The following is a 10,848-nucleotide window of genomic DNA, read 5'->3' as shown; positions in this document are numbered from 1 at the left end:
GTGAGCCATGGCCGCTGAGCCTGCGCGTCCGGAGCCTGTGCTCCGCAGCGGGAGAGGCCACAACAGTGAGAGGCCCGCGTACCGCAAAAAAAATCAACCCCAAAACAGTAACAGAAGATTAGCAAAGAGGGAAATAAATTTCGATCTTGATAAAAGAATCCCAAAATTCATTTTAACAAACATTAGAATTAATAAGTGAGTTCATGAGGTTCACAAGGTTGACGTGCAAAACAATTAGCTGCCGGTCTCCTTATGAGAGTGAAATATTAATAATTAACAATATGCAAAACTATTTGTAAGTTTTAATATGTTTTAACTTTTTTTGATAGATACATCTACCTTGGGTTGCCAGCAGCACTAAGAGGATCAAGCTATATTCCAGCCTTTTTAATCCTCATTATTTTGAGGAAGTATCGTCTACCAGAGGAAAATGCCTCTTCAGAAACTATGCTTGAGGCCAAGTTTACAGGGAAGGAAAATGAGGGCAAAGAGATGGACCAAAATTCCAAAGTTTTGAATGATGATGAATTGAAAACTAAACTATAATGCTCTTTTATATCATGCTTCGCAGAATTGGAGAACACACTACAACTTAATTGTTTTTAAAATCAATAGAGGTACTTACTGAAGGTAATTTTTCCTTGTCCTTAAGAACCTGAACATTTTTCTTTACTCAAGGTAAAAAAATGTTCACTGATGGTATTTCTGAAGGAACAATGGCATTTGAGATTTTCCTCAGAGGGACATTTATAAACAACCTTCAAAATAGGGTATTAGAACCAGCTTTATTTTTATGTTAAATTGTTAAAACAGCAATTTTGCTTTTCACTCATGCAAAATAAGGGCATATTTCCCATATCTTTTCCAAATGATTCTAAAAATTTCCTATTATGAAAATTTATTTAGTTCCATTGAATTTCTGCTTTGATATCAGGATTATTTAGAAACTGAAATTCTTATCTTCTTATGTGAATATTTAAGTATTTTATTCAAATTTATCACTTCATGTGAAAGAAGAGTAAATCTTTTAAATCTATTTTGGAATTGTTCTTTACCTCTTCCTATTCATTCCAGACATGACTCTTAAAATAGATGACTCACTAATATGCCATCACTTGATTTCAATTCATTCCCTGCTTTTTGACTCATGTCATATATTTCCTCATTTTGTTCAGAGTACTGACAAACTTAATCAGGTAATTAAAAATCATGCAGCAAAGATTGTTGGATTTTTTTTTCAGCAATTCAAACCTGGCAACTGAACTCTCTCTTAAAAACAAATGTCTAAGTCAAAGTATGAAAGGTCAATATTAGAAAAACACTAGTCCTTTTTTTTTTCAGTATTTTTTAATTAATTAATTAATTAATTTTTGGTTGCGTTGGGTTTTCGTTGATGTGCATGGGCTTTCTCTTGTTGCGTCGAGCAGGGGCTACTCTTGGTTGTGGTGCGTGGGCTTCTCATTGCGGTGGCTTCTTTTGCTGCAGAGCATGGGTTCTAGGTGCGTGGGCTTCAGTAATAGTGGCACGTGGGCTCAGTAGTTATGGTTGGCGGGCTCTAAGGCACAGGCTCAGTAGTTGTGGTGCATGGGCTTAGTTGCTCCGCGGCATGTGGGATCTTCCCGGACCAGGGCTCGAACCCGTATCCCTTGCATTGGCAGGCGGATTCTTAACCACTGTGCCACCAGGGAAGTCCCAAAAAACACTAGTCCTTAAAGGCTATTTATATTGCCAGATATTATCAAAAAAATTAGTTTCCCAGATTCAGGAGGCCTCCTTAGTCTAATGTTTATGTCACCCAAGGTGTCCTAAGTTAGGACACAAACACGAATTTTCTTTACATCCTCTTAGAGAATGAAGTGTTTAAAAAGTAGCTTCTGTTATGGAACTGAGGTTAATAAAATTCAAGACGTACATTTAAAACTAAATCTACCCTTATTATTATTTTGTAGCTTAGGGATACAATAAAAGTATGAAAGGATTTTAGAGACACAAGAGGCCTTATGGATGACATGGAGTTTCTGGTTCAAGAGAATAGAATGAACAGCCATGTTTATCTACTTCTTATTCTCCCTCCCACTGAAAGGACAGTCAATATAGATGTAATGATAGAACTCCCTTAAGGGTGAGGAGGATGTGGAGAGGGAGGATTGGAGAAGTGGGTGTCAATATACTCTGATTATTTATGTGTCATATAAAGGGAATGCGAGTGTCTCCAGGGATAGAACAGGGAGGCAGGGGCTGTCATTCGGGATGCACTTGGAAGGAGCCTGGCATGTAGGTAGGAACCTCTGAGCTGAAAGTTCAAAGAATACAAGTTAGACAGAAAATAGACCACAAGCTAGACAGGAAATAAGCAAGTTAATTGAAGGACTGTCTACGTATACTTTGCAGACCAATATGATTTCCTGAGAATTGGACGCATCATTTCAGGAGAAAGCAACAGAGAGGACGGGGTAGAACAGGCTTGGGGGGAAGATTTAAGAGTTCAGTTCTCCGCTCGCGACGTCCGAGACTTCATCAAGACCGTGATTCAAGACAGGAACAGTGTTGACACTGGAAAGAGGAGCTAAAACCATGGGAAGTGAGGAGTCCCAACTCAGGGGAAGTGTGGCAGATGAGGGACAGTTGTGTGTTAGGGTCAGATGACATGAAACTCGGAGCTGCTTTATTTGGGAAGGGAGGAAATGGGGAGAATGCTCTGGAAGCTAAAAGAGGAGCAAGGACTCACCCTATATCCAGAGAGTTGTGAGAAAAAGTCAACAGTTACCACGTGAGGTGCTTTGGGGGGAAGCATTGTCCTCAGGAGAAACGCAGATTTTGGTGAGGCTGCAGCCGTGAAGAGAATACTGGTTTATGAGTTTGAGAATATGGACAGTTTTGGAGATGAGGGACTCTGAGTTCCAGGGGACAAACTGAAAGGGGGCAGATTTCAAAATTGGAGTCTGAGAGAAAAAGTTGATAATTAGAGGTATATGGAAATTAGAGAATGAAAATTAGAAGAAGGGGAACGAGAGATCATCTGGAATTCTGGGACTTTTTAGGTAACTGACATAATGAGGTTAGTCCTGATAGATTTCAAGGCAGATAGTGTTGGTGACACTGTGAGTGTCAAAATTAGGAGGGGTCATGGCTGGGCTTCCTCATGACCCCTTGTCATGGAGGCAAACTGGAGAATCAAAATCTTACTTGAGTACCTGTGGCTCTTTCTTGACTTCTATTGATGGGTTTAAGTTGATCAGAGAAAGCTGAGTCTTAACTCCGTGCACAGTTCACCCACTTGGATACCCTCAATGGAGCAGAGCAGGCCCAGAGAGACATGATTTTGGACCCAGTGTCTTGGGCTCACTCTTATCCCCTGCTGGGAATGATGGCATTTTACTCTAGGGTTCTCTTTTGACACTTCTTGGTGGAGGAAAGAAAATCAGAGAAAGTGAGTATTGGAGTGCTCTGTGACCTCTCCTGACCTCTGTTGTTCAAGTCCATGAGGCCTGGGGAAGTCAGTTATTATTCTGAGCATTTCTCCTCCCTCAGACTAGGGTAGAAGTAAAGGCACAGCAGATGGAAGTAGAGGAGAGAAACAGCAGGAAAACCGGTAGTGGGAAGTCTAGGATCGTTCATTGTTTTATTTAATTCTGTGAGGGGTCTGACTTTATGGAATTAGAAATGGTTTAATATATTATTTATAATTCTAAATATAACTGATATTTATGGGAACTTTAAAAATAAGTACATAGAAAAAACCACAAAAATTGGGAAAAAACATAAAGGGAAGGAGAGGAATTCTTCATATTTTATAGCATGGAGTTAAAATATATTTTAAGCTTAATAAATTCAGATAAAATTGGCAAACACATCTTATAAGAACTGCTGAGAAGTGGTTGTCTCTGTAGCATTGGAAGCAGGAAGAGAAGCAAAGAACAATGCATTTGCCTTTCATTTTTGTCCCTTTTGTACTCTGATTTCTTTTCTCTTGTGCATGTAAAATACAATGAAAAAAATTTCGTAAAGAATACACATCAGCAAAAACAATAAGAATAAAAGAAATTTAAAAGGGCATTTTATAGAAAGGAAAGAACTGAGTCCTCCAGTTGTGGATTTTCAAAGGTTCTCCAATGGGTGTTTATTTATTTACTTATTTTTTTAGTTTATTATTTTTTAACATCTTTATTGGAGTATAATTGCTTTACAATGTTGTGTTGGTTGCTGCTGTATCACAAAATGAATCAGCTATACATATACATATATCCCCATATCCTCTCCCTCTTGAGTCTCCCTCCCACCCTCCCTATCCCACCCCTCTAGGTGGTCACAAAGCACCGAGATGATCTCCCTGTGCTATGTGGCTGCTTCCCACTAGCTATCTATTTTACATTTGGTAGTGTATATATGGCCATGTCACTCTCTCACTCTGTCCAATGGATGTTTATTGAACAATTTTTTTCTCGTTTCTGTCCCTGGTTCTAGAGGATATGTGTCTTGGTGTGTGTATGTAAGGAAGGTGGTGATGAACTAAGTTGTAGACTGTAAAATTCAAGGGGGGTTGATTTTATTAGGGTGAATAAATATACACAGAAAACAATGACAGAACGACAAATAACAGCACAAGGTAATTTCAAACCATATGGACATATGGTGAGTCACTAAGCAATCAGAGTTTTTTGCAAAAACTTCCCATTCTGTTTTTGGGAAACATTGCAGAAGCAAGCAATTGGTAAGGGATTTCTTTCCAAAAGAAGAAGACAAAGCTTTCTAGGAAGACATCTTGCCCTTTTTCCTTCTTCCTTCTGGAACTGAAGATATTAGGCCTCAAAGAGGAGCAAGAAGCCATCTTGCCACCAAGAGGCAAAAGCATAGGGGTGAAAGATGATGAAACATGGTGTAGCAGGAAGACAGGGAGAGCCTGGCCACCAGCAGGGGCAGGGCTGAGTTTTGCGGACTTTTAAGTTTACCAAATTTGAGAGGAAGGCCTATAAAAAATTTCAAAATGATGAATACAAAATAAAATTAAAAGTGATAATTTTACTTAGAATGAGAACAAAAAATCACAAGTTCCATGTGATATGCTTTCAGACATGATCATGAATTTTTTTTTTAAAAAAAGCACTACTGCAAACATTAGAGCTAAATGGGATATTTAATTTTAATAAAGCTTTCCTGCTGACGTTGGGAGTGAGAAGGAAATGGCCACTATTGCCATTTCTATTCAACATTATGTCCTAGCCACGGAAATGGGAAGAAAAAGAATTAAAATTTGTAAGGATAAGAAAAGAAACAAAAAATAAAACTATCAGTGACATGTTTGTATTGCAGAAAATCCACAAGTTACTATAGATGAGCTATCAACGTGATTAAGTGAATTTTAACAAAGTTCACTGGTTGCAAGGGCAACCCACAAAATCAAATGCAGTTGTTCATATATCAATAGCAATTAGGAAATGATATTAGTAAAGCATATTATTTAGTGTAGCATCAAAAAAACCCAAAAAACAAAAAATAAGACCACATTGAAATCCTAGCAATAAATCTTATAACAGGTGTCTAAGACCTCTATCCCCAATACTACAAAGCAGTATTCAGAGAAATTAAGACCTACATCATGTTCATTTATTGAAAGATTTAATATTTTAAGGATGTCAGTTCTCCCAAATTTTATCTATAAGTTCAGTGAAATCTCAAACAAAATCCCAGTACTTTTGAAAATGTGGATATTGACAAGATTAATTTGGCCTTTATATGGAAGTGTAAAGGGCCAAGAAGAAATCAAAGCAATCTTGAAGGGTAAAGTTGGAGAAGCCCACCACCAGATATTAAGACCTATAGAGCTAAAGGAATTAAGCCAGTGGGATATTGACAACGAGTCTCCCATCCCTGGTGCCACTCTCTTCCTTGCAGAGACCTTCTTTACCTCACGCAGAGTCCAACACCATGCGGTGCTAGGCTGTTCTTTTCCTACCTGGAAACCCTTCTCACCCTATTCGGGTTCCAACTCCTCACATCCGGCCTTCACTCTGCTCTCCCCCACAGTGATGTCTTCTTCACCCTATTCAGGTCTGACACCCATGGCAGGGTGCCCTATGTGCGATGTCCCCCTTACACTCCTGTGATGGTTGGTGCTATGTGTCAACTTGGCTGGGACACAGTATCCAGATATTTGGTCAAACATTATTCTAGATGTTTCTGTGAATGTCTTTTTTAGATGAAATTAACAATTAAATCAGTAGACTTTGAGTAAAACAGATTACCTTCCATAGTGTGGGTGGGCTTCACCCAAGCAGTCAAAAGCCTTTATAAAAAAAGACTGACTTCCCCTGAGGAAGAAGAATTTCTCCCAGCAGACTGCCTCTGGACTTAAACTGCAACACCAACCCTTCCCTGGGTCTCTAGGCTACCCCCTACTACCTATCTATCTATCTATCATCTATCTATCTATCTATCTATCTATCTATCTATCTATCTACCTATCTATCTATCTATCTATCATCTATCTCCTCTTGGTTTTGTTTCTCTGGAAAACCCGACTAATAGACCTTTCCTTGGATTCTGACACCTATGCTGGACTAACCCTCTTATGGACACCCTCCTAACACTGCTTGGACTCTTGGGCTCTTACACGCACTCAGGTCCCTGTAGTTCCCCTTAAACAGCTTTCCTCCACCCGCACCTACATACCTACTTTCTTGGCCCCATCTAATGGCTCAGGATTGAATTATTCTGGAAGGAAAAGGACAAGATGAAGGGAAAGAAAAGAGAAGACCAGGAAAGGAAGGAGGGGAAGAAAACAATTGAATATTTGAGAAATTTTAGAAAGTGAATATTATGTTGGATGTTATGTATCCAGAGAGTAGATGCATATTGCCAAGTGTATTTTACACTAAGTTCACCTATGTCTAGGTCGAGATTAATAAGTGCTATTACACAACATTGTAGCCTTGAAATGTATGTTGATTTCCTATTACCTCCTGCTCTAGGATGAATAGAAACAAAGAGCTTCTTTTATTGATTGTATATTTAAAATGCTTTCCATTTGTTCAACCACATAGTAGGCATAAGAAATCTTGGAAGTGATTTTAAAATTTATGAACCATGTATCTAATTTTTAAATTTATTACTCAAGAGATTTGTGGATCCAACAAACAACTGCCTGAGTAGATTATTTTTATGTTTTTAAACAAGGCACTTACTTTCCTTTTAACTGTTCTCAAATTTATAGCCTGATATATATGTATATGACTTCTATATGTGACTCATACAGGACACAAATTATAGAAATGGCCCAAGTAGTACTCAGAGCTTTATTATAAACAAAGCTATTGAAGTAAAGCCTGGTGTGTGATAAAAACAAAATATGAAACTTTTCTTGCAATCAGCCCTAAGAAAAATTCAAGCAAATGTTACTTTAAAATAAAATGGAATAAAATAAAAAGGAAATCACAAGACTCTTCAAGCCCTCAGATGTCTGTAACTCCTATTTGTATGGCTATTAGCATAACCGATACCATCTTGAGCACTAACAGTTTCTCCTGTCCTTCTGCTGACTCGACCCAGGACCGTACTGTACAGTAAATCACTTCTCTGTCATGAGGGGATTCATGGTTAACAGATACTGTTTAATAATCATTAGGAACAGGTAGCCTGTTAGTCCCCAGTGATGAAAACCTTCCCTGACGTATTCTCAGCATCCACAAGACTAGTTACCCATTCATAAATCTTGACTTAGGAATGCCCGTCCTCTTTCCAAGCAACTACCCCATTCCCTAGGTTAACTAAAATCGTCCCAGTGGCCCCTTGGCAGTGTGAGTGCAGCTGTGGATGCTTCTGGATCGTTGTCTGCCCAATCCCATCGTGTGAATGTTACCCTATAATAAACTGATCCATTGATTATAGGGAGCTGCCTGCCTTGTTTTCCGGTTTCAAGATGCCTTCTCAGTTCAGTGGGCATTTTTCATTCCTTCCATCCTCCAACACTGTGGAAGTCAATTTCTAAATAAAATAATAACAACATATCCTAATGATATATCAAGCTTGGTAGATTCAAAAGACATCCTTCACGAATTCAGAAAGATACATGCACCCCAACATCCAGAGCAGCATTATTCACAATAGCCAGAATATGCAAACAACCTAAGTGTTTATGAATGAATGAATAAAGAAACGGTGGTATATATATATATATATATATACATATATATATATATACACACACACACGCACACATATACACAATGGAATATTTTTCAACCATAAAAAAGAATGAAATCTTGCCATTTGAGACAACATGGATGGGCCTGGAAGGTATATTATGCTTAGTGAAATAAATCAGTTAGAGAGAGATAAATATTGTATGTTTTTCCTTATGTGAGGAATCTAAAAATAAAACAAGTGAATGAATATAACAAAACAGAAACAGGCTCACAGATACAGAGAACAAACTGGTGGTTACCACAGGAGAGAGAGGTGGGGGGAGGAGCAAAATAGGGGAAGGGGATTAAGAGGTGCAAACTGCCAGTTATAAAATAAATAAGTCACAGGGATGTAGAGCACAGGGAATATAATAAATATTTTATAATAACTTTGTATGGTGTGTAATCTATAAAAATATCAAATCACTATGTTGTTCACCTGAAAGTAATATAATATTGTAAGTCAACTATACTTCAATAAAAAAATACATCCTTCACCAGTATCATTTTTGATAACTAAATGAAATGACAGCAATAGAAATTATGATGGGAGGGGAAGAGAGAGAGAGATTCTTCCCATCAGTAAAGATATACTGTGCTGAGTTTCTTAGAATGGTTAGTATGGGGGAAGACATATTTAAGTGGCTTTAATATGTGTGGAAAACCTCATTCTTTTCATAACTCTGCATGTTTCCTTAAGACCTGGGAGAAAAATCCCTTGCAGACCCAGCATAGTACACACCTAATAACGTCTAGCAACTTCACCACATTGGAAATATTCTTGTAGTCATCCCAAATATCAGATATATTTGCAAGATTATACCTTTTCTTCCACGTTTATTCTTAATGGCATTATTTGTTATTTTCTTATCAGTTGTCTAGAGACTTTAGATTAATGAACAGATCATAAGAATATGGGAGATATTTCTGGGTGAACATCACTAGAACTCTTTATGCACAGGTGCTAGGGTTAAATCTTTGGGTAAAAAATGCAGCGTAACAAAACCAGACTCACTGTTTTAAAAAAAATTTCCAGTCAGTCTTAAAAAAATTCAACTGAGAAGATAGAAAGAACTCAATAGAAACAAAATAAAAGCCTTCTTGCCTGATGACTTGGCCCTGTGGAATGAGGGAGTTTAGGAAAGCTCTATTTCAGAATGATAGCTGTACTTAGAATCGTTTACCAAATAGATAATTTCCTAGTTATTGGAGAATCTATTGACTAGCATCAGGTGAGGGAAAGGAAGAGAGGTACTCTCATATAATTCAAATAGGTCTTGAAAATTCCTAAAGTTAACTGAAACACACTTTCCTTTACATCAATGGAATAAAAGTGAGACTTGTGGTTTCAGACATTCAGAGAGCAGAAAACAGTATTGCATCCATACTCTTATAATAAGAAAAAGCTGGAAACAATGTAAATTACAACTTTTCTTGAACCCATCAGTGAGCTGAGGTTAGTGGATAAACAGCTAACTGGATAGCTAGAGTCAGGATCCCGCAGGGAGAAGCAGGATTTGAACATTTACTGACTTGGGGCAGAAACCACTTAATACCAAATAAGTCAGTACAAGATTCAGATAGAAATTTTTAATGAGTTGCTAAAGACCAAGTGTGGGTTGGCATGAGAAAGTGAAGCCTCTGAAGGTGGCCAGAAGAAGGGGGTTCACACCTCTTGCAGCTGATTCCTCCAGAACCTCCACCAGCCATTCGGGGGAGGTTAGAGAGGACACCACGGGTGCCAGCTGGGGCAGAACAGCAGCTCCTTTGCCATTCTGCTCAGACCAGTCTCCCCTTTCTCCTCTAAGGAATGGAAGCTTTTCAGTGGGGTTGGTCAACAAAAACTGTAGCTTGAGGGTGCTGGTGAAAACTCCTGCAGCTGGGAAGGGAAGCAGGAAGAAAAGCTCCACTCCTGGGAGAGGGGCATGTCACCCCCAAACGCTGGTTTACCCGGTCTGCCTGTCTCCCTCCTCCATACCCACGTCCACCCATGGTAACAAGCATACAGGGACTTCCCTGGTGGCACAGTGGCTAAGAATCCGCCTGCCAATGCAGGGGACACGGGTTTGAGCCCTGCTCCGGGAAGATCCCACATGCCGCGGAGCAACTAAGCCCGTGCACCACAACTACTGAGCCCACGCACAGCAACTACTGAGCCCACGCACAGCAACTCCTGAAGCCCACGCGCCTGGAGCCCGTGCTCTGCAATGAGAAGCCACCGCAATGAGAATCCGGCTCACTGCAATGAAGAGTAGCACACAACTAGAGAAAGCCCGCGAGCAGCAATGAAGACCGAACACAGCCAAAACTAAATAAATAAATTAAATATACATATATATATTAAAAAAACCAAGCATACAGTAAAAATAAAAGTGGGATATATTGGGGAGAGCAGCAAGAGACAGATTGTTTGTGGGTAACAGGGCAAAGGGAGAACCAAATCCACATGGGGAGCAGACCCTAAATACAAGGTTTCCCTAGAGGAATTTGAAGCCCTTGATGCACTGAGGGTAACCATAGCAACAACAAACTTCAAACCCAGCCCCACTCCTGATAGAAACCCCATGCTACAGGCCTAGTAGGAGGAAAGATGTGCTCATCTCCAAGTAGGAAAAATATTTACCTCCAGGGCTTCCCTGGTGGCGCAGTGGTTGAGAGTCCACCTGCC

At 39.2% G+C, this 10,848-nt stretch overlaps 1 protein-coding gene across 4 annotated transcripts in view; it reads left to right on the top strand.

The window, feature by feature from the left end:
• The window catches only part of SLCO1A2 (solute carrier organic anion transporter family member 1A2), a 101,128-nt gene extending 100,516 nt beyond the window's left edge, over nucleotides 1–612 (top strand). For all 4 annotated transcript variants that reach the window (XM_007127992.3, XM_007127993.1, XM_055085156.1 and 1 more), the window contains one exon: nucleotides 330–612. In XM_007127992.3, coding sequence (XP_007128054.1) covers nucleotides 330–546 — 217 coding nt within the window. In that variant the 3' untranslated portion in view covers nucleotides 547–612. The remainder of the gene's footprint in view (nucleotides 1–329) is intronic.
• The last annotated feature ends 10,236 nt before the right edge of the window (nucleotides 613–10,848 follow it).

The sequence above is a fragment of the Physeter macrocephalus genome, chromosome 6, assembly GCF_002837175.3.
Source record: "Physeter macrocephalus isolate SW-GA chromosome 6, ASM283717v5, whole genome shotgun sequence".
Classification (NCBI taxonomy): Eukaryota; Metazoa; Chordata; class Mammalia; order Artiodactyla; family Physeteridae; genus Physeter; species Physeter macrocephalus.
This window is presented reverse-complemented; position numbering and strand designations above follow the sequence as displayed.